The sequence below is a fragment of the Mandrillus leucophaeus genome, unplaced genomic scaffold (assembly GCF_000951045.1).
Source record: "Mandrillus leucophaeus isolate KB7577 unplaced genomic scaffold, Mleu.le_1.0 Scaffold110, whole genome shotgun sequence".
In the NCBI taxonomy this organism is placed as follows: domain Eukaryota; kingdom Metazoa; phylum Chordata; class Mammalia; order Primates; family Cercopithecidae; genus Mandrillus; species Mandrillus leucophaeus.
The window spans coordinates 3,463,242-3,487,097 of record NW_012099210.1 but is presented as its reverse complement, the minus strand read 5'-3'; the positions used below and the strand labels follow the sequence as shown (position 1 = coordinate 3,487,097).

Genomic DNA, 23,856 nt, shown 5'->3' with positions numbered 1-23,856 from the left:
GAATTCAGCAGCATATTAAAATGATTATATGCCATGAACAAAAGATATTTATTCCTGGAATTCAAGGATCATTCAACATACAAAAATCTATCAAGGTAATACTCCACATTAACAGAACAAAGTAAATAAAATCACACAATCATCTCAATTGATGCAGAAAAGGCATTTGACAAAATTCAACACTGTTTTGTGATTTAAAAAGAATATTTGACAAATCAGAAATTAAAGGAAATTTTCCAACATGATAAAGGCCATATATGAAAAACCCACTGATAACATCAAAACAGTTTTTCAGAGCAATTAGGCAAGAGAAAGAAATAAAAACATCCAAATTGGAAAGAAATAAGTAAAATGATCATTTGCATGTTCTATGTAGAAAACCTTAAAGATTACACACTTATACAAAGTGTTAGAACCAATAAGCAAATTTAGCAAAGTTGCAAGATACAAAGTCAACGTACAAAAGTCAGTTGTGTTTCTGTACACTAACAATGAAAAATTCAGAAAGGGAAACAACTCCATTTACAACAACATCAAATAGAATAAAACACGAATTAACTTAACCAAAGAGATGGAAGACTTGTACAATGAAACATACAAAATACTGCTGAAAGAAATAAAGACGACATAAATAAACAGAAGGATATCCTATGCTCATGGATTGGAAGACTTAATATTTTTAAGATATCTATATTACCCAAAGCAATCCAAAGATGTAATGCACTCCCCATTAAAAACCAATGGCATTGTTTTACAGAAATATTTTTTAAATTCTAAAATTTGTATGGAATTCAATGAACTTTGACTAGCCAAAAAAATCTTGAAAAAATAAGAACAAAACAATCGTGAAAAAGAACAAAGTTGAAGGACTTCCTGATTTCAAAACGTACCACAAAGTTACAGTGATCAGACTAATGTCTTTTGGTTAGCGTGGTACTAGCCTAAAGACAGACAGACCAATGGAATAGAAATAAGCCCTCGCATATATGGTCAACTGATTTTCAACAAGGGTGACAAGACCATTCAATTAAAAGGACAGTCTTTTAAACAAACAGTGCTGAGAAAACAATATCCACATGCAAAAGGATGAAAGTGGATTCTTACCGTATACAAAAAAATAAAGTGGATGAAAGTTCTAAATGTAGGTACTAAAACTATACAACTCTTATTAGAAAACATGGAGGAAAAGCTCCACGACATTGGGTTTGGCAATGAATTTTTGGATATGACAGTAAAAACACAGCAACAAAAGAAAAAATAAATTGGACATTAATATTAAAAATTTTTGTATATCAGAGGATACTATCAGCAGGATAAAAAGGGAACCTACAGAATAGGAGAAAATATTTGGAAATTATATATATCTGATAAGGCATTAATTTCTGGAATATATGGAGCTCCCCTACAACAGAACAACAGCAAACCAATCCAATTCAAAAATGGGCAAAGGACTTGAATAGACATTCCTCCAAAGAAGATATATGCAAATGACCAAAAAGCATCTAAAAAATTCTCACCAGCATTAGGAAAATGCAAATCAAAATCACAATGAGATACCAATTCACACCCATTGAAATGCCTATGATAGAAAACAAACAAACAAACAAAGAAACAAAAACAGAAAATAACAAGTACCAGCAAGGATGTAGATAAATTGGAACTCTTGTGCACTGCTAATGGGAATGTAAAATGGCAAAGCCACTGTGGAAAACAGCATGGCAGTTCCTCAAAATCCTAAACATAAAACTACCATATCATTTACCAATTTCACTTCTGAGTATATTCGCAAAAGAATTAAATGTAGTGGTTGGAACAGGTATTTGTACATCAATGTTTATAGCACTGTTATTATAGCCAAAAGGTGAAAACAATCCAAATGTCCTTTGACAGATGAATAAACGAAATTTGCTTGTTGGTTCTAACAGTTTGTATAAGTGTGTAATCTTTAAGGTTTTCTACATAGAAGATGTTGTCAGCCTTAAAAAGGAATGAAATTCTGATACATTCCACAACATGGATGAACCTTGAAAACATTATGGTAAGTGAAATAAGTCACACATAAAAGGACAAGTATTATATGATTCTGCTTTTATGAAGTACCTAGAATAGAAAAATTAATAGAGAAAAAAATTAGAATAGTGGTTACCACAGGCTGAGGGGAGGAGGTGGGTAGTTTTGTTTAATGGGTTCAGAGTTTCAGGTTGAGACGATGAAAAAGTTCTGAAGATGTAGAGGTGTGATGGTTGCACAATAATGTGAAAATACTTAATGCCACTTAATTGTATGCTTAAAAATGGTTAAAATAGTAAATTTTATATTGTGTATATTTATCACAATAAAAAGTCAATGTCTTGAAAGATAAAAAAGGCTGTAGAAATGAATCAAATTAAAGAAGAATACAAAAGCAATTTAAAAGTTGAATAAAATGTTAACAATAGGAGAATCTGAGTTAAAGTTACAACAGTTTTATTCTTGCAGCTATTCTATAAAGTTATTTCCAAATAAAAAATTTTTTAAAAATGAAGAAAGAGATTAAAAGAATTCAAAACAAAGTGACAAATAAAGACTATAGGCAAAGAAGATCCAACATAGCAAAATAGCATAATAAGAGTCCCGGGGAAAAAATGTTACAAACACTAAAAATTATAATTTTAAAAAATTCCTGAAATAAAATTGAATTTACATTGTGAAAGGGAATATAATTTACTAAGTGTATTAACCCAGAATGACAAACACAAAGATAAAGTCCAGTAAAACTGCTATATTATAAAGAAAGTGAAAAAAACTCTAATCAGGCAAAAAGATCAAGTGATTCTTAGGGAAAGAAAACTATATTATAACCAGCCCTTTGACACTTTATGCTAAGAAAAGAAAACGTGAATAAAGTATCTTAGACCCAGGAAAAATTTATTTTCAACTATAAAGATGACCATCAATCTGTTATTAACATTCAAGGACCCAGAAAATATTGTTTGATGACCAATTCCTGAATAATCTTCTGGAAAACGGGCTTCACACCACCTAAATGACAAGAGAGAAACTGACATAATAACTGAGAGTATCAGTAAATATCTATTTACTTAAAGAATAAGATTCAATCACGGATAAAAGAGAATATGTATAATACCTACATAATCCCTCACAATATAGATAACAAAAGGAAAAAGAATAGGAAAGGCGTAATAACCCCAAATTTTATTATTTTTGTTTTTATTATATTGGTATTTTATTCTAAGACTTTTGTGGGTAAAATGTGGGATAATGTAAATTAGTAATTATGTCATACTCTAACATGTGTGTGTAATTGGGCACCAGAATTGTCAGTAAGGAAAAAAGAAAATACAAAAGTAAAATACAAGATTATCAAGTGAAAATCTTATGGAATTTGAAGTAACAGAATAAATAAATAAAATATTTTATCTGTAGATAATATATGCATATATCTGGATTTGTTGTTGTTTTTTGTTTCTTTTCTTTTTTTTTTTTTTTTTGAGACCGAGCCTTGTTCTGTCACCTAGGTTGGAGTGCAGGGGCGTGATCTCAGCTCACTGCACCCTCCACTTCCTGGGTTCAAGTGATTCTCATGCCTCAGCCTACTGAATAGCTGGGCTTACAGGTGCTCTCGACCACACCTTACTAATTTTCATATTTTTAATAGAGACAGGGTTTCACCATGTTGGCCATGCTGGTCCTGAACTCCTAGCCTCAAGCGATCCACCTGTCTCAGCCTCCCAAAGTACTGGGATTACAGGCATGAGCCACCGCACTTGGCCTGTTTTGTATATATGTATGTATACGTATATGTATATGTATATGTATATGTATATGTATATGTATATGTATGGGAGAGTGTGTGTGTGTATTTTCTAACCATGCTCATTGAAAAGGTCTAGAATAGAAGACCAACCTAGTAGCAATGTGTATTTTTGCATCCAAATTTTGGTTTTGAATTACCATTTTCCAATAAACAGAACCAAAGCTTCTCAGAGAAAAGGTTAGTTCCAGGTCAGAGCAAGAAATATTCAAAATGAGCTTAACCCCATTAAAAGTGGGCAAAGGATATGAACAGACGCTTCTCAAAAGAAGACATTTATGCGGCCAACAGACACATGAAAAAATGTTCCTCATCACTCGCCATCAGAGAAATGCAAAGCAAACCACAATGAGATACCATCTCACACCAGTTAGAATAGCAATCATTAAAAGTCAGGAAACAACAGGTGCTGGAGAGGATGTGGAGAAATAGGAACACTTTTACACTGTTGGTGGGATTGTAAACTAGTTCAACCACTGTGGAAGACAGTGTGGCGATTCCTCAAGGATCTAGAACAAGAAATACCATTTGACCCAGCCATCCCATTAATGGGTATATACCCAAAGGATTATAAATCATGCTGCTATACAGACACATGCACATGTATGTTTATTGTGGCACTAGTCAGAATAGCAAAGTCTTGGAACCAACCCAAATGTCCATCAATGACAGACTGGATTAAGAAAATGTGGCACATATACACCATGGAATACTATGCAGCCATAAAAAAGGATGAGTTCATGTCCTTTGTAGGGACATGGATGCAGCTGGAAACCATCATTCTCAGCAAACTATTGCAAGAACAGAAAACCAAACACCACATGTTCTCACTCATAGGTGGGAATTGAACAATGAGAACACTTGGGCACATGAAGGGGAACATCACACACTGGGGCCTGTCGTGGGGTGGGGAGAGGGGGGAGGGATAGCATAAGGAGATATGCCTAATGTAAATGACTAGTTAATGGGTGCAGCACACCAACATGTTACATGTATACATATGTAACAAACCTGCACGTTGTGCACATGTACCCTAGAACTTAAAGTATAATAAAAAATTTAAAAAAATAACAACAATGAAAAGACACTTTGATATGATATGGTTCTTTTTACTCACATGTGCCTGGCACATAGTAAGTGTTCAATAAACTTTTGCTAAGTGAAAAAAAAAATGAACTTAAAACATCTTGTTATGCCCAATAGCAAACATGACAGATTTCAAAAAGTGGCTGCAAAAATATTTCCTGTTTCACATACTTTTATCCAATGTGACCTTGCTACCAATAAGTGGACCTTTTTCTCAACTCCTTTTAATCTGGGGGAGTTCTATGACTGCTTTGATGAAAAAAGTATGGAGGAAGAGACCCTATCCGAGTTCCAGCAGTAGATCTTAACTGGTCTAGAAGCTTGCATTTTATACCTCTCCGAATGTTTGCTCTTGGAAAATTCTATCTTGGAACCCAGCTACCATTCTATGAAAAGCCAAGCCATCTTAAGAGGTCATGTGTAGGTGGTCAGTCCCATTGACAACCTCAGATGAGCTCCCAGCCAACAACCAGCATCAACTGCCAGTCAGGTAAGTGAGTCCTCTTGGTCATTCAGCCAAGTTGAACTTTTGGATGACTACACCCTCAACTAGCAATTGACTACAAATTTATAATATACCCCATGGTAGGCAGAAAACGTCTCCCAAAGATGTCAATTTCCTAATCTCCATAATCTGTTAATGTTATGTTACATGGCAAAGGGCATTCTGATCGCTAATCACCTGACCTTAAAACAGGGAGGTTATTCTGAATTATCAGAGTGGGCTTAATGTGATCACAAGAGTTCTGAACAGTGGAAGAGGGAGGCAGAAGAGGAGTGTGGCGTGCTGGGATGTGAGAAGGATTAGGCCTGCCATTGCTAGTTTTGAAGATAAAAGAAAGACAGCATAAGCTAAGGACTATAGGCAGCTTCTAGAAGCCGGAGCAGGCAAAGAAACCGATTATCTCCTAGAGCCCTGAGAAAGGAATACAGCCCTGTCAACACTGTGATTTTAGCCCAGTGAGATTCAATTCTGATTTCTGACCTCCCAAAACTATAAGATAGATTTACATTGTTTAAACCATTAAATTTGTGGTAATTTGTTATAGCAGTAATAGGAAATTAATATAGGCCCCAAGTGAGAACTACCCAGTAGAGTCCAGTCGACTCATAGAAACATGAGAAATAGTTTTTTAAAATGAAGTTTGAACCACTAAGTTTTATTGCATAGCAATAGATAACTGGAATAGCAAGGGAGTTACCAAGTCTATTAGGCTATCTTAATAGAATTCATGAGCCAAACTGAAAAGGTTTCCATTGGGCAAAGGGGGAATAAATGGAGCATCAGTAAGGATAACACTTTAATAGAGTAAATGATCAAATACATTTAAATTCATAACTTCATAAAGATACAACAAAACTGATCAACTTTGTAGGATGTGAAAGAATAAACTCATTATTTGTAAAACTGTTAAGTAAAAAACAAAAACAAAAACAAAAACAAAATGTAAACACTTACTTAGCCTACTCCCCTTATACTATTAAATACCAGAAGAGGAAAATTTTTTCTTTATATAATTTTTCTAGGTAATAAAGGAAAGAGTGATTGAATTTGAATATATCTCTACCATGCAATCTGTAATTAATTAATGGACTTAGGCATTGAGAATTAGTGGCAGCAAAAATTGCAAAAAGAGGTTCCATCAGACAATATGCATATCCTGCTGGGGAAACACACCACCACAATAAAGCAGCCTTGGAAAAAAGAAAAAAAGAGAACGACCTGAATCTTATGTCTGATAAAGCCTCTGGGTCAACTACCAATTTATGGGAAACACAAAGAACACAGGAGAGAGGAATATATTAAACTATTAATACATCAAAAAGATAAAGTCAACAAAATCCAGCAAAGGTAATTCTGCATATAAATTTCTTTGTTTCTTCAAAAAATAAAATGCAAAAGGGGAAAATGGATGGAGGGGGAAAACCTGTAAATTAAAAAACACTCAAAAGACATAATTTAAAGCTAAAAGTAAAGTATAGCATTGAAGGATGTTCCCTTTGATAATACAATTAAAAAGATAGAGTTAAAGGGTCTAATCCTGGAGCACTTCAACATCTAGAGATGGATAGAGATGGAAGAGTCAGAAAAGGAATTGAGGAATGACCAGAGAAGCAAGAGGTAAAGCAGGCTGGTATCATAGAAGCCAAGAGAAAAGCATGCTCTGAGATGGGGAAGTTGTCAACTGAATCAAATATCATGAAGTCAGTAAGACGAAAATTGAGAAGTGGTCATCAGATTTGCCAACACACAGTTCATTGGTGACCTTGCTGAAAGCAGTATCAGAGGAGTTGAAGGCAAAGCTAAATCAAATGAGTGACAGTAACTGGAAGATGAAAAGAGACATATAATGGCTATTGGCAACTCTTTAAAAATGTTTGCTTGAGAAGAGGAGCAGAGATACAGCCTGGTAGCTAGGGGACAATACAGGGTTAACGGAGATTTCTTTTTAAAGTGGAGTTTATTCTAGCATATTTGTATGCTGAGAGAGAGCTTGAAGATATAGAAGAGAAAAAGAATAAACAAAAAAGAAAAGTTCTTGCGGAGTTGAGATGGGATGAAACCCAAAACACACATGGAAACATTGATCTCTGATAGAGGGAGGGTTGCTCCATCTGCCAGAGGATGCAAAAGGTAAATGCTCATTTGGGTATACTTGCAGATTTGGTGGTAGGGAGGTAAGGGAATTTCTACCAGATGGATTACATTCTTTCCTTTCAGGTTGAAACAAGCCCATCATCTTCAAAGATGTGGAGCTGTATCAGGATATCCCATTTGTTAACCATGGGATTGAGGTTAGTGGTTTTTAAATTTTTTTTGACCATTACCCACTAATAAATGTATTTTTCTTATGACCCACTGTACACAAACACAGGTAATTGAAATAAAATTTCATGGCCCAGTGCTTACTCCTATCAGGTATGTTCTCTGTTCTTTCTTTTTCAAGCCTACTAGTCTAACTAGACTGGCAAGAGTCATGAATCAGAGCACATGGGTTGGGGAGGACGAAAATAAAGGGGATCCTATCCCATGTCAGGGTAAATATGACTCCTGAGTAGGGACTGGCCTCCCTGTCTCAGAAATACATGTAAATTAAGGATATTAAATCAGAAATTGGCTAACAAGATTATTTCCAATGCACTTATATACTAAAATATTGTTTTTCATAATTTTCTAATTTTTAAAATTTTATTGGGAATTTATAGTATTACCTATTATAGTATATAAATAAAACACTTATGTAAACATTAAAGGACAATCAGACAGATCCTATACTCACTACCCTGGTTAAGCAATAAAATGTTTTCAGTAACATGGAAGCCCCCACTCCCAACTGTCTCTCCATCTCTGAGAGGTCATCATTACCTTGATTTTACTTTTAACCATTCCATTTTTCTCTATTATTTTGCCACTTATGCATATATCCCTAAATAATATAGGTTAGTTTGTCCTGCTTTTGTACCTTAGATAAATATAATACTACACCGTATGCATGTTCTTGTATCTGGCTCCTTTCACTAAATATTATGTCCATGATGCTATTTTATTCATTTTTGTTGCTGAATGCAATTCTGTATTTGAATATACCACATTTTTTATATTTGTTTACTGTCGATGAACATTCTGCTTGTTTTCATTTGGGAATCCTAGTTTATGTCCTCCTACACACATGCAGGAGCTTCTCAAGAGCATCTATCTTGCAGTAGAATTGCTGGATCAAAGAGTATGAATACTTTCAACTTTATCAGACAAGTTCAAATGCTTCCAATTTACACTCCCACTACCAGTAGGCGTTTTCCATCGTTCTATATTATCACTACTTGATATTTTTAGATTTCTTGACACTATTGCCAATCTGGTGGGTATGTATTGGCAATTCATTGTGGGCTTTAATTGGTACTTCTATCCTTTCATATGTTCATTGGCCATTTGGATTTCAGATTTCTTTATTCAATTTTGTTTCATTAAAAAATGCTAGTTAGAGTTGATCTGACAAATCTGAAAAACAAAAAAAAGCAATGGGGAAAGGATTCCTTATTCAATAAACAGTCCTCGGAGAACTGGCTAGCCATATGCAGAAAACTGAAAGTGGACTCCTTCCCTACACCTTATACAAAAATGAACTCAAGATGGATTGAAGATGTAAATGTAAAACCCCCAAACCATAAAAATCTGAGAAGAAAATCTAGGCAATACCATTCAGGACAAAGTCACAGGCAAAGATTTCATGACGAAAATGCCATAAGCAATTGCAGCAAAAGCAAAAATTGACAAATGGGATCTAATTAAACTAAAGAGCTTCTGTATAGTAAAAGAAATTATCATCAGAGTGAACAGAGAACCTACAGAATGGGAGAAATGTTTTGCAATCTATCCATCTGACAAAGCTCTAATACCCAGAGTCTACAAGGAGCCTCCACATGTCAGTCGATTGTTCTCAAAATGGTGGTGCTATCCCTCACAGTACTATCACCAGCTACTAGTCTGTTGGGAAAACGTAAAGGGGATGATATTCAGCTGAAATCTGAGTGTGATCTTCTGGACATCCGTGTGGATGTTGATGTTGGGAAGGATCTGTGGACTCCGAGGAATATCGGTGTCATGCTGTTTAGACGGGGTATGCTCTGACATGGCAGGGCTTTCTTGGGTCTATGTCTGAGGCGCCACATCAAGCAAACTGAGGACCCATAAAGGAACACTGTAACCCTGGGAGACACTGTAAGGATAACAATAATGCTCACTACTCCCTAGCGCTTGTTAAACACTCCTTCCTCTCTTTTTATGAGATGTTATGATGCGGCAACAAGAAGGGTGTTAGAATGAATTTTGGAATGCAGATAAGGATATTGCCCATAGAATCTTTTGTGAAGATTTATTCTAACAAGGCTGTACTTGTATTTTTTATTTCCATGATGTTGAGGACAATCATAAAGTCAAAGATTCCACTAGATGGACATGTCTTTTTTTTTGTTTGTTTGTTTGTTTACATTATTCCAGTAATTGCACGGAGGCTGCAACCCTTGGGAGGCAGGTGGGAAATGTCAGGGAGCTGCAATAGAGAGAAAAAGGAGTGGGGGTAATCTTAACGGTAACAATGGCAACTTTCAACAACACTAACTTGTTATTCTGCTTGAAAAATCATTTTTTAGAAATAGTCAAATATTTATGTTTGAGTTTTGTTTGAAATGCTCCTTTTCTATAAAATCATCTAAATATTTAATAATTTGGAACTTTTGACAGCATTCCAAATATTATGAAATTTTAAATATTTCTTCTAAACAATCACACAAATACACATGTTTCCAAACCAAAACAGATATTCCCATGCTTGAAATGCTTTTTCTAATTTCTAATTTATTCTTAAGGGCTAATTTGCAAAATGAAATTGTTTGGATGATTGGTTTGCAGTAAACATGGTGTACCAAATTGGTTTCTAAATTTAGAGAAAGGTTGAGTCTCCTCTTAAAATAATCAAGAAATAATAGAAGTATTAATGATAATGAAGTTTCCATAATTAAAAAGTCAAATTCTGAAATAACAAGCAGAAATGAACATTAGCAGGTAGCAGCTACATAATTTATAATTCTTACAAAGTTATTTTGAGCTCTTTTTATAGGATAACACAACCTCCAACATGCAGTTTGCTAAATTATAGTATAAGTACTATATGTGCCATAATTAAGTTCCATAATTTGGGGGAATTTAGTACTATTAAATATAACTTAAAGATACAGGAAATATAGTGCATAAAATTCTAAGAATCACAAAAGAAAGGCAAAGTTGTTTTAATAGATGCTATGATTTCTATGTCTGATATTTCAAACATTTTAGAAAGTAGTAATTATTATTATCCATATAAATGTTTTCAAAGAAAAATGCTCTTTACATATAGAATTTGAGGATGAGCTCTATATTTTAAATACAGTAGACTCCATGTCCTTCCTTGGAGGTTTTCGAGGACTAATTTTTGGTAGTATCTCTTTGGCATAAAGTGTTCTATGAAGTCCAGCTTCTCGAAGCGCTAACTCGAAGCGAAGTCTAGGGTCAGAAATTATCTGTAGAAATAAAAATACAATTTAAATAGCAATTCATTGAACTAAAATAACTTTTAACATTTAGTTTCGTGTTTTCCCAAACTAATTTTTTTTTTTCTGGACAGATGACTAGTGACAGTAAACTTTGTGAATACAGTGACTATATTTTGGAAGCATCCAAACTTTTTGACATTATCACTTTTCAGTACTTCAGTGGTTTCCAATGTAGGGTGTATAGAATATTGTGTACTAGATTAGTCAAAATATAATGCCTTAAAATTATTAGAAGATGAAGTAAAAGAAGCTTACTTTCAGTGCTACTATCTATTTATTACTTATTGCTGGCTGGAATTATAAAATACAGATAAGCATTGATTAAAATAAATCTAAGCCACAACCTTGTACATCTGTCTTAAAAAGCATCTTAATTTCTCCATCATTTGGCAATATGTAAATTAAGCTTAAACACATGGCCACCACTTGAAAAACAAAATCAATAGGACTTTTCTTCCAAGGCTGGGTTTCTATTTCAAACAGAAGTAGAAAATGCCTCCATCAATCTAAGTGGGAGTAGACATATGAGTAGTTCAATTTCTGTTTTCATTTATAGCTGATTGGATCTTATTCCTCTTCCCCTCCTCCTATGAATATTAAATGTCAACAGAGACTGTTTGAAATGATAAGAAGGTGGCCACATATGGATTTTACCTAATGAGGCATTTTACATGGATTTGAAGTCCCCCTAGAGGATGCGATAATAAGCTAGTAAAAGCAGCCCCTCCAGGAGCTCTTAGGCGAATTGGGGCAATAAAAATGTAGACAGATAACTACAGATTATGGCAACACGTGGCAGATGCCCTAAAAGTAGTAAAACAAGGGGGAGCATCTCCTGGTGCTGGCGGCATGAGGATGGTCTCAGGTGAAGATGAGCAATTGAACTACCCTTAAAGTCCAACTTAGTCTATAAAGCAGACTGGGGAGGAAGAGAGACCTAATGAGAAAGGAACATACATACAAACTCAGAGGTGAAATAGGTCAACCTGGGATAAGGGTGGTTTGAGCAGAGCACTGGTTATCATTGAGGAACACTGGAAACAGATGCTTCTCAGACAAGGACTTGAACTTAAAAGGCTTGCATGGCCATGCTGAGTCTAAGGAGCTACTAGGGTATGTTTGTTTCTGGTTTTTGAATAAAAATAATATAATCACTGTAGTTGCATAGGAAGATGGGTCTGATTGTAAGTTCAGAATAAATTAAGGTAGCAGGGAAAGAAGAAACGGAGGCCAAAAGAGTGGTTAGGAATTTACTACAATTGTCTAGACATAAAGTGATAAATGTCTGAACTTGGCTGGTAGCAAGGAAGAGATAATCGTCAGAAACACTATGAAAACAAGAATCAATAGTACTTGGCAGTTGATCAGATACAGGGCTTGGGGCAACAATGAGTATGAAGTCAAGAATGATACAGAGATTTGTGTCTGAGAAGCAACAAATATGAGCCTAAGACCCAAGTTTTTCCTCTTCTGTCTCAATGTCTTCTCCCTGGTCCACTCTCATGTGCTCCAGTGATTCATGTGCAACCTGTATGCCATTGACTCCCAATTACATCCAGGACTCACCTCTCTTCAGCTCCACATTGTGAGGCTTAAATTTTTTTTATTATTCAATTTTTGCAGAGCTAGAGCATGAAATGGTGATCTCCCCACTACTGGGACTTCCATCTTCCCAATTCCCTTCCCCACAGGCAGCCCATCAGTTTCTTGTAAATACGTACTAGATACTTTTACTCTAAACATGGTATAAGTAAAACAAATTCTCTCTTTGCCTAAATCTGTTTTTCTTTCTGTATTCTTATATGGTTAATGGCAGCACCACCAGATGATTATAATTTACTGAATTACTACTAGGTGCCCGGAAATATTTTAGGCAGTGAACATTTATTATCTCTAATGCTCACAAGGGCTTTGTAAGTAATTATTTTACAGATGAGGAAAACAAGGCATAAAGATATAAATAGCTTATACAAGTGCACCCAGCCAACAAACAGTGGATGTGGATTTGAAACCAAAACACCACTCTGGTTTGTTTTTTTTTTTTTTTTTTTTTTTTTGATACGGTGTCTGTCTTTGTCACCCAGGCTGGAGTGCAGTGATATGAGCTCGGCTCACTGCAAGCTCTGCCTCCCGGGTTCACGCCATTCTCCTGCCTCAGCCTCCTGAGTAGCTGGGACTACAGGTGCCCGCCACCATGCCCGGCTAATTTTTTGTATTTTTAGTAGAGACGGGGTTTCACCGTGTTAGCCAGGATGGTCTCAATCTCCTAACCTCGTGATCTGCCCACCTTGGCCTCCCAAAGTGCTGGGATTACAGGCGTGAGCCACCGTGCCTGGCCAACACCAGCTCTTAATATTACTTGTTGTCTAGCTTGGAATCATCCTTACTTTCTTTGTCCCCTCCCTTTCTCAGCCAGAGCCATTCATGACCCCACCACCACCACTACTTCTATGAAGGCTCTGTTATTTTAAAAGGAACTCACCCCAACCCACACCCACCCCCACCAATTTTACATTCAGTACACAGAGCTAAAACATAAATCTGATTATAGTTGTGTGTCACATAATGACAAGGATACATTCTGAGAAATGTGTCCTTAGGCAATTTTGTTGTGTGAATGTCATAGCATGTACTTACAGAAACTGGGATGGTACAGCCTTCTACACACCTAGGTTGTATGATATAGGCCACTGCTCCTAGGCTGCGGCCTGTACAGCATGTTACTGTGCTCATGACCGTAGGAACTAGTAACACAATGCTAAGTACTTGTGAATCTAAACACAGAAGAGGAAATGCATTGTGCTATGATGTTAAGACGCCACTAGGCAATACAAATTTTTCAGCTCAGTTATAATCTTAAGGGACCACCAACATATATGTGGTCCGTCTTTGACCAAAACACTGTTATGGGGCACATGACTGTATACAATTTAAAGCTCCAAAGTCTGGCATCTGCATACAGATGCCTTAGTAGCAAGGCCTACTTGCTACTACTGGTCAAATGCCTTAGTAGCAAGACCTACTGTGCTTTTCACCGCCTGAACCTAACCCGTGTTCCCAGTCTCCTCTCTCAGCACTTGTCATGTACCCCTTGTCATGTGTCTCACACTGAAGACATCCTAGGAAAAGCCTTGTCCCACCCTCTTCTGCTTGGTCAAACCCAGAGGTGAAATAGGTCTCATCAGAATAAGGGTTAGCCCAGCAGCCTGAGACTTTGCAGCTTCTGATTTCAATCCTTTCAAGCCTCAGCTATTCTCCCCACTTTGGAAGCCAGGATCTAGAGACACCTCTTAAACCTTGTAATTAATCCTTCTCCCTATGTATCCTCCCCCACAACCTATTTTTGTTGTTGTTGTTGTTGTTATTGTTATTATTGTAAATCATCTGGAGTGGATTTTGCTTCTGCTTCCAAAAATCTTTGACTAAGATAAGGCTCAGAAGTTTCCTCTCTGACACCTTCTCTGACTTCTCCAGTCAGGGTTAGCCATTCATTCCCTTCTTCTTCCTAGGGCAACCCTTAGACCTTCATTATAGAGTTGATCCCACCCGAGTGGCATTGTTGCTGTACATGCTACTTTCCTTCCCCAGCGGGCTCTTTTGCTCACTTCCTCCAGACAAGATCAGCCTATCTTGCTCAGATGTAGCCCAGGCACCATACACAGAGCCAGAATATAATATATGTTGCATAAATGTTGGTTCAATTAATAAATGAATGAATTATGCCTCTTTAGAGTCCCTAGCAAAGTATGTCACACAAAGTAGAGACATAAGCGGATGAATGGATGGTTTCCTGGTTTTTAAATAATTAAATGATTATTTAGCTTCTCTCCTTAGATTTGTAAAATTGACAACTACTTTCTCTTTTAATTTCAGTGACTGACATATCATCCACTCATCCATCCATCCTTCCATCCATCCATTCATCTGTTCTCCCTCCGACCCTCCATCCGTCAATCCATCCATCTAAAAGATCTTTTAAAAATCCTTTCTCAGTTACAAGCACAGACTAAAATGAACCCTAGGTTCCCAAAAATGGTTAAATAAGCTCTTAACACCTTTTTCTGTAGAAAATGTTTTATCATTAGCTCTGATGTATTATCGTCTGTTCATTTTCATTTCTAAAAGCTTTCCTCTGCTTTGTCATCAATATCAGTTGTTTATTTAATATAATTTATATTATGAATTTAAATATAATTCTTAATGTAACAGAGAAACGTTTAAACAACAAAATACAATATTAATACAGAACTCTCAAATAAAATTTTATAAAGCATTTTTTTAATTTAAAAAATAAGTTTCAATGACAGATTTATAACATTTTTAGGTAAGCTCTTGTTCTGTGGTAGCCTATTAACTAGTTTGTAATATTTAGAATTATGTAGCAATTATGTACTATCATTTAGAAGTAAAAATTATGCTAATATGTGTGATATTCAAATGTAAATATTGAAAACTATTGTAACCCCAAACACACACTTCTACAACCTTTACCATCATCATGGCTTTTTCATCAGTCATGCTAATTTCCATAATTACCTGCTGTTCATTGTATGTATTCAATGTGAAGAGTGGCTTTTGAAGAATAAATTCTTCTTCAATTTCAATGCCCATCCTAGCTTTCGATGCCATTGTATCTGACATCATTCTAACAGGATCAAATTGAGCAACAACAGCAACCTAAAAATGAGAAAGCATGGCTACTTGGAACAAGGTACAAACTAAATATTTCTGGGCAACATTATTGATGTCTAATGCCCATTAAATTTGGACATTTTATTAAAGGTAAAGCCTGGGAGAAAAGGGCAGAAAAAAGTATTAATTGGCCAGTCCTAGAGATCCACAAAGGAGTTAACACAAAACAAGACAATACATATAAGACAAAATATTAAAATGCTATGGCATATAGTTATTTGCTAATGATTGAATAATTATAATTAATTTCAGATAACAATTTATCTTTCTGATATGAAGTCACAGGAAATCCTCGTATAGAAAATCTTACATATTCAACCAACTTGAAAGTCATAGAAAGTAAAAAAAAAAAAATTCACTTTTTAACCATTAGTAATTTATGGTTATGGTAACAACCCCATGAAGTTTTCTGGGAAGTTTAATCTGATTGACCTAGATCTGGAGCATATAAGTCATGGGTCAAGTCAAGTGTGTTGGCATTAGTGAGCAAGGTGGGTGAATTTCCTTTGTAACAGGCAACTAGATTTCTAGGGACTGCTGTAAACCATTGTCCTCCTTCTACTGAAAAATTGCAAAGTCATTTTAACCCAAATGTCCTTGTCTTTTATAATTCAAACCTGCATCTTAATGAAAAGAAGTCACTAATTCTGTAAATGATATGCACCATTAGTAACACCTGCCTATTAATTCTGAAAGTCAAGAATTAGCATGAAGAAAGTGGCATTCTTAATGCCATTTAAAGACTGTAATAAAATAACTGAGGGTTGAACATGCTTTAATTATTTTAGGTTTGCTAGCTAAAATAGCTTCCATCACAGTTCTAAATACTGATTATAGATAAGAGATAACAGCTATTTCCTCTTTTGAAGCATTCACAGATGGAAAGAATTCTAATCACATAGACTGTGCAGTTATCAAAGTTATGTTTTGAACAAGAATGTGTTTAGTAATAGTGACATTAAATCTTGTACCCAGAAGGCCATGGTATATAAATACTTGCTAATGGTTGAATAACTAAAATTTTGTAGGATCCAGGATTACCAGGACTTACATTCCTATGCTTTACATTTATCTTTATAATATTTTTATCAAAGAAGATGATGATATAATAGTTGTATGTATTTACACCACATCTATACCATCTCATTTAGCTAGAGTTCCTTGGTTTGAATCAGTATAACATTTACTAGCTGTGTGACTTTGAGGAAAGCACCTAACCTCTGTGTCTGCTCTGTTTCCTCTCCTATGAAATGGGGATATTAATACTGCCCACATCATAAAGTTGTTATAGAAATTAAAGTAATACCTAACAGCATTTAGAAGAGGACTTTACACTTAGTAAATAATAAATTTGAACTCACATTATTGCAAATCTATAAGACAGATACTATTATTCCCATTTTTCAGATGAGGAAATAAAGTTTACGGAGGTTAAGTAAATGACCTGTTTCCAGTGCTGGTGAGTACAGAACCAGCTTGTACCAGGTTGGAAGGACACCAGACGCCAAGTTCTTATCCATGATTCTGTGTTCCCTCCAGCAACATAGGAGGGAACCAAGTAGCCCTTTCCTATTAGCTGGGAAACGGTGTCAATGAAGATTTTAGAGATTTTGAGTTGAAACAACCACTTCAAGTTCAAAACTCTGAAAAACTACCAAGTAAAACTATCACATTTCCCGAGTTCTCAAATTCTCACCCTTGCCATCTACCATCCATTTTCATCTACTTTTGCTTACTTTCACTAGGCAAAGTGATGGGAGGCTTTTATTTCTCCATAGATATTTTCTAAAAGGTAATTTTTAACACATTTGTTGACTGTGGAATGTTTCCAAAGGGAGGCTCCTGTGCCAAAGAAGATTATCTTGCTCGAGCTCCACCAGGTTTTTTGAGGACAGTAAAATTCGTAGACTAGATGTAGAGCCTCACTGTTGTAAATGGATACTACCCAGCTAATAAACTCTAGGTGATATGATATACTTAAATAGTGGGAGAGCTTTTTAAAAGGTGATGATAAAGTTCTTTCAATACACTGAGAAACTGGAAATGGTTCAATATAATTTAATTGCTCCTAGGAATGAACAGCAGTATCCCAATTTGGAAAAGTTACATTTTATATAGCAGATGACATGAACTAAGCCCCAGTAAGAATGCTATTAAGAGCACTTAGAAACATTTTTTTTTTTTAAAAAACCACCCATGAAAATTTCCAAATGAAAAACACCTGTTTCCTAAGGGCTTCTAGCCGCCTCGCTCTCTCTTTGTCTTCATGAGCTTCTTGAAGGGCCGCTTCCTTTTTCTCCATCAAACGCCTTTCCAATAATTCTTTTCTATATTTAACCCTTAAAAAATAACACAGAAGGAAGTTGTTGAAGCATCATAATAATATTGGAGATTGTACGGAAAACAGCATAGGGGCAGAACACATCTCAGAGGTGACATCACTGTCACATTTTGTTTTTACTTGTTTTTTTAATTGATTTCTCATGTCCAAACCAATAAAAAACACTTGTATAAAATGCAATTCATAGTTTTTGTTTTTGTTTTTTGAGACGGAGTCTCGCTCTGCTGCCAGGCTTAAGTGCAGAGGCACGATCTTGTCTCACTGCAACCTCTGCCTCCCGGGTTCAAGCGATTCTCCTGCCTCAGCCTCCCGAGTAGCTGGGATTACAGTCGCCCACGACCACACCCGGCTAACTTTCTGTATTTGTAGTAGAGAGGGGGTTTCAACATGTTGGCCAGGATGGTCTCAATCTCCTGACCTCGAGATCCGCCTGCATCGGCCTCCCAAAGTGCTGAGATTACAGGAATTCATAGTAATTCTAATAACAACCAGAGAAATGCAGGAAAATGTGGGAGTAAAATTCAGTTCATCTCATTCCTCACAGAAATCACTTTATTAACTCTTAAAGTACCCACTGGCTGCCTTGGCTCCGGCTAACTGCCCTGAGAGGTGACTGGCTCACTTTCAAGTGAGCTATTATAGTGGTCTCCCAATGAGAAGTTTTAGCACACCTTGAGTTGTTAGAAAGTTTACATTACTGATTAAATATACAAATTTTTAGAAGGAAAAGTAAAATAAGCTACTATAATAATGTCTAAATTATTTTACTTACTAGAACTTAAACTTTACATATGTTGTCATCTACATTCTCACTTTCTGAGTAGGTGCATATGTGTGTTAAGCAACTTTTAAAATTGCACTTTGACATCTGTAGATGGCAGCAAAAACATGACTTTCCCTTAGCGTTCTATTTCCAACCCCCTTGAAATCATCAGCTATTAAAATATGGCACACCTAAATACCAGCTTAAAGCCCTGTGCACATTGGCCCTCCTCTGCTGCCTTTTTTGGGCAGCTTCCCTTGACATCTTCTTGTCCAAGCTATTCTTCTACTGAATTACAGAGATGGAATTCATCCTTTCAAAAGAGTAGGCACCTGGGTTCTCAGGGGAGTATTAGCTCTCCACCTTTGCCTTCCATCATTGACAGTTTAGATTTAGCTTTCTCTGTGGCATCAGTCACAAATGTCCTTTACCCTTAGTGTGCACACCTGCATTTTCCAAGGTGGAGACACCTTCACTAGACCTTTTACCTTCTGGATTCTGATATTTACTGCGTGTTCACCATGCATCAGGTCTTGTGATAAGTGCTTTACATGTTTTAGCTCATTTAGACCTCACAACAATCATATGCTGGGGTGCCATTTTAAAATTCTATTTTATGGATATAAAGAAAGAGAAGCATAGACATGTGATCTTAAGAGACGTACAAATAAGAGTCACTGAGAATTTGGAGAAAGGTGAGATGACCAATCACTGCATTGTGGGACGGGCTGGCGAAACTTAGCAAGAGCTTCATGGAGGAGGCAGTATCTGAGCAGAGTCTTGAGGATTAGGATTCCAGGCAGAGACAGCAAGTGCAAGGTTGGTATCTGGGAGTGGCCCTCACTTGCCTTGACCTAGTCATGGAGGCCACGAGAGGGGAAGAGCTCAGGGTGGCAAGAAGAGAACAAATGAATGATGAGTGACAGAGAAGCCCAGGCAAGCACTGGTGGCTGAGGCTGGCGGCCACAGGGTTCCCTTAGGAAGACATGCTCCTGGGGAGGAGCACCCTAGAAACAGGTTGCTCATGAGACTGTCATGAAAGGAGAGGCACAGGAGAGGAAAGGAGGGAAGCATACAGTGGATCCTTGAGGAATACAAAACCCAGAATGGGATTTAGAAGGAAAATCCTAATCTCCTTTGATGACCATGAGTGTTCTTGACAAAACCAGGAGTCAATATAGTCAAGACACATGGATTAAAGAGCCCACAGACCAGAATGCTCCCTTTCACACCTCCATGTCATGGAAAGCTCTATTTCTCATTCTCTCCACTTTCACTAAGGCATGACATGACACAACCTCCCTAGTGAGGTTCTACTCAATTTAAGCACTGAGTACAAGCTAAGTGAACTACTGTGAAGGTTCAATTAAAAAATACCCTGGGATTTGACAATTACCATATGCTAATTCTCAGAACTTTGGAAAGTTTCTCTTCCTTTGGGATATATAGGTTGCTTTGTCTGCAACAAAGTTTTTGTCTGCTTTGTGGAAAAGTAATAGTTGTTACAGTCAGGGGAGCTTGACTAGTGAGGAAGAAATTGCAAATGAGAGAACGGCATTTGTACTTGTGTGGTAGAGAAGGCTGACTCATCATTTACTCTGAGGCTCATTCATTCATGTAACAGATATTTGTTGAGCACCTGCCATGCATCAAGGGCTGTGTTAGGCGCTGGTGATACAACGTCAACATGGAGACATGCTTCTGTCCTGGAAGAACTGACAATCCAATGTAGATACAATGACCCAGGCAATTATGATACAGGGCAGCTTGTGCTCTGATGGGACAATGGGGCAGAGACCATGGGAAAGACAGCTTTGCCACACTTGGGGCTTTCAGGGCAGTATCTATAATAGGAAGAAGTACTCTGAATTTAAGATACAAAGAAGGAGCAGGAACGCACCAGGAGGGGAGAGAATAGAAAGAATGATTCTGACAAAAAAGTAACATTTGAAGGCCCAGAGGTGAGAGTGAGCAGGTATGTTTGAAGAACTAAAAGAAATTCACAATAACAAAAAATGAACAAAATAAAGTGCTGAGGACCAAGAATTGAAGCTAGAGAAGCAAGAGGGTCTGGACTGTGAGGGCTTTGAAAGCATGAGGGCTTTTTATCAGGGAGAAAGATCTGCTGTGATATGGAGGATGGGTTGTGGGGAGGCAAGACTAGAGATGAGCAATCCAGATGGGAGTGGAAGGCTTCCTGATCTAGGATGGGGGAAGAGGACTCATAGGAGGTTGGGAAAAGATAGGGATTTAAAGGACATGTAGAAAATAAAAATCAATAGAAAGTTTTCATTTATTTTATGGGAGAGGCAAAGAGAGGAAGTTTTCTGTCTTACACAGTGAACAGTGGTGTTCCTCTCTACGACTGGGAACTTACATTAGAAACAGGGAAGTGAAGGAATTAAGTTCAGTTTGAACACAGACCGGTCTTCACAAGATCTGGGCTGGAGAAATACATGGGGAGTCTTTATCAGTAGAACGGAATTGAAGCCACAAGGCAGATGCCATCATCTAAAACGAGTGTAGAATAAGAAGAGAGGTAGGCCTGGGATTGATTCCTAAGGAAACAACACTTAGGAAAGGGACAGAAGGCGAGGAAATCATTTAGGGAAATGAGGAGGATAAGTGGTCTAAGACATTAGGGAAAATGGGGTCAACAACATCAAATGCTATAGAAAGATCAATTCTAGTGCAAAATAATTATTGGGTTAAACAACAGGGAGTCATTGTTGACCTTGGCAAGAACATCCCACAGAGGTGGATGAGGTAAGGTGAGGCAGTAAGAGAGGGTGTGGAGATAAGCAAGTCCTGCAGCAACACTGATGCTAATGGAGAGGGGAGAGACAAGGGGGAGATGGAGGGTGCACAGAGCCGACCACAGTTGCATTGGCTCCAAAGTGATGATCAAAGTTACTCTGACTGCCTCAAGGATTGGCCATAAAAAAATTTCAGGACTTAGGAGACACACTCAATTTCTTCATTTTTACAGATGCTATGGTTTAAACTCAAATAATACTTCACTTTAAAAAGGAGAAACTCTTGGTGCTTCTTTCTTCTACTCTCGATAGAAAATTTTCTTTGCCTAAAGAGAAGTGATGCAGAAAAACTCCTGGGAGGAAGCCAAATACATATTCATGGGGAAAGAAAATAGCAACACAGTAAAGTCAATCATTTGGAAAATTTTCCACATAAATACTTTTAGCCATTTGAGGTAGCAGATTTTCTCCAAATTAAACTGTTGCTATGAAAGTCAATGTCAGGAAGTGACTAAACTCAATAGTTTTTAAGTTGTGCACTGAATTCCCAAACAGAAACTTTTTTGGGTTCATTTCTCAGTCTATTATATGCTCCCTGAGTCTACAAAGGTTGAAAGTGCTGCAAAAGAGGCATTTTCAACTTCTCTTGGGGGAGGAGAAGCATCATATTGTTCAAAAGTAACAGCTGCTGCAGAATCGGGCACAGCACTAACAATAATCTGGAAAGGATTTTATTTAAGCCTCCAGGCCTGAGTGTAGTTGAAGGGACAGTATGCTTTCATGTAGAAATGGAGAATTTATGTGTCATTTTTGAGACTTTTTAATGTGTGCACTGCACTCTAAGAAATGAGTATACAAACGCAAGTGTTTGGAAACACTTTGATCTGTAGTAACAGCTTCCCTGAAACTTCAGTAAGAACCGGGCAAAATAATAAGTACTAAATCTTGACCTCCCTTTTATCTGGAGTCGCAGCTAACTTTCCTCTCAAAAGACGCTACAGCCACCAAGGGGGAAAAAGACTTCTGACAAATGGTCAATAGTGGCAAGTTCTACAATTTAAAACAAACAAACAAACAAACAAAAAACTGAAGCAATAAAACGGAGCATAAAGACATATCTTAATTAGGGTCTCTAACTAGTATGGAACTCCCCCCACCACCTAACATTTCAGGCAAGTAATTTGCCCTACTGAATTAAAGGCGGTTTATAAACAAACTTGCTACTTAGTGTTTAAGTCGTGTGGCTTAGTCAATATGGAACAAGAAATCTTTAAACAGGCACGTGCCGGAGGTGCTACTATCAGGTGTTTCAGCGGCAGCATCACGGGGAACCTCTTTCTGCCTGTTGGGAAATGCATTTTTGGCTCAGATTTTACTCAGGAGGTTGTTCTTCCCACTAGGCAGAGGGGACCCCTCTATTAACCACAGGGCACCCCAACAGGGAAGAATGTGCAGATCAAAGCAGGCAGGCCAGGTGCTGACATGTTTCAAGCGGAGGGGAGAAGTCTGCCCAGAGAAAAGAATGGAAATTGCACAGGCAGACATTCACACTGAAAGGCATCACCCCTCTAACCACACGGGCTGGGAGTCTCCACTCAGTGGGAATTCTGGCTAGGGACATAAGCAAAGACCAATTTCTGCAAACAGGAATGTGAATCCTGACACAAGACAGTGACATCCTGGTACAGATTGGCATGAGGCAAGAACAAAGAAAACTCACAGGTCTCTGCAGAACCAGAAAAGATGAACCCATGCCAGCCCCAAACACAGACCATTGTTCCAGCTCAGAGAACTTCCTGGTTCCTTTGTGAAGCTCTTGGAACCCTATCTTTTAATTGATTAATTAGTTAAATTAGTCAACATAGAGTTACTTAAGCACCTACTATGTGCCAAGCACTGTTCTAGGTGCTCAGGTTATAATAGTGGGGGGAAATACAACCGAGGAAAAAAGTCTCTGCTCTGCTGAGTTTTACATAATCTGTGGTCTGTTATGTATAAGCATGCCTAAATGAACACTGGAGCAAAATCACAAAATTGTTCTTAACAAATTGTTTTTGAATTTATTCATAAATTTCCAAATTAGAGAGCCCCTTCTCAGATTGCTACAGAATCATGGTTCTCAATCACTGAAACTTGTAAAATGACCTGCAATGTCAAGGCTTCACTCCAGAATAATTACATTGGAATCTAATAGTCAGGCCCAAGTACTGTATTTTGTTGAAAGTTCCACTAGATGATTCTAATGAGCAGCCTGGGATGAGAACCAATGCTACATAGCCTAGTGATTCTCAAATGAGCGTACATCGGAATCACC

General features: G+C 37.1%; 1 protein-coding gene and 1 long non-coding RNA gene across 4 annotated transcripts in view; one reads left to right on the top strand and one right to left on the bottom strand.

The window, feature by feature from the left end:
* Positions 1–5,316: 5,316 nt before the first annotated feature.
* Positions 5,317–23,856, top strand: part of LOC105547945 — an 87,067-nt gene continuing 68,527 nt past the window's right edge. Inside the window, exons 1-3 of the long non-coding RNA XR_001007315.1 lie at positions 5,317–5,390; positions 15,607–15,701; positions 17,090–17,141. This is a non-coding gene — a long non-coding RNA (uncharacterized LOC105547945). The remainder of the gene's footprint in view (positions 5,391–15,606; positions 15,702–17,089; positions 17,142–23,856) is intronic.
* The window catches only part of CCDC148 (coiled-coil domain containing 148), a 328,544-nt gene continuing 315,184 nt past the window's right edge, over positions 10,497–23,856 (bottom strand). For all 3 annotated transcript variants that reach the window (XM_011991765.1, XM_011991774.1, XM_011991756.1), the window contains 3 exons: positions 17,904–18,021; positions 15,527–15,667; positions 10,497–10,957 (listed from right to left, as the gene is read on the bottom strand). In XM_011991765.1, the coding sequence (XP_011847155.1) occupies positions 10,811–10,957; positions 15,527–15,667; positions 17,904–18,021 (406 nt within the window). In that variant the 3' untranslated portion in view covers positions 10,497–10,810. The remainder of the gene's footprint in view (positions 10,958–15,526; positions 15,668–17,903; positions 18,022–23,856) is intronic.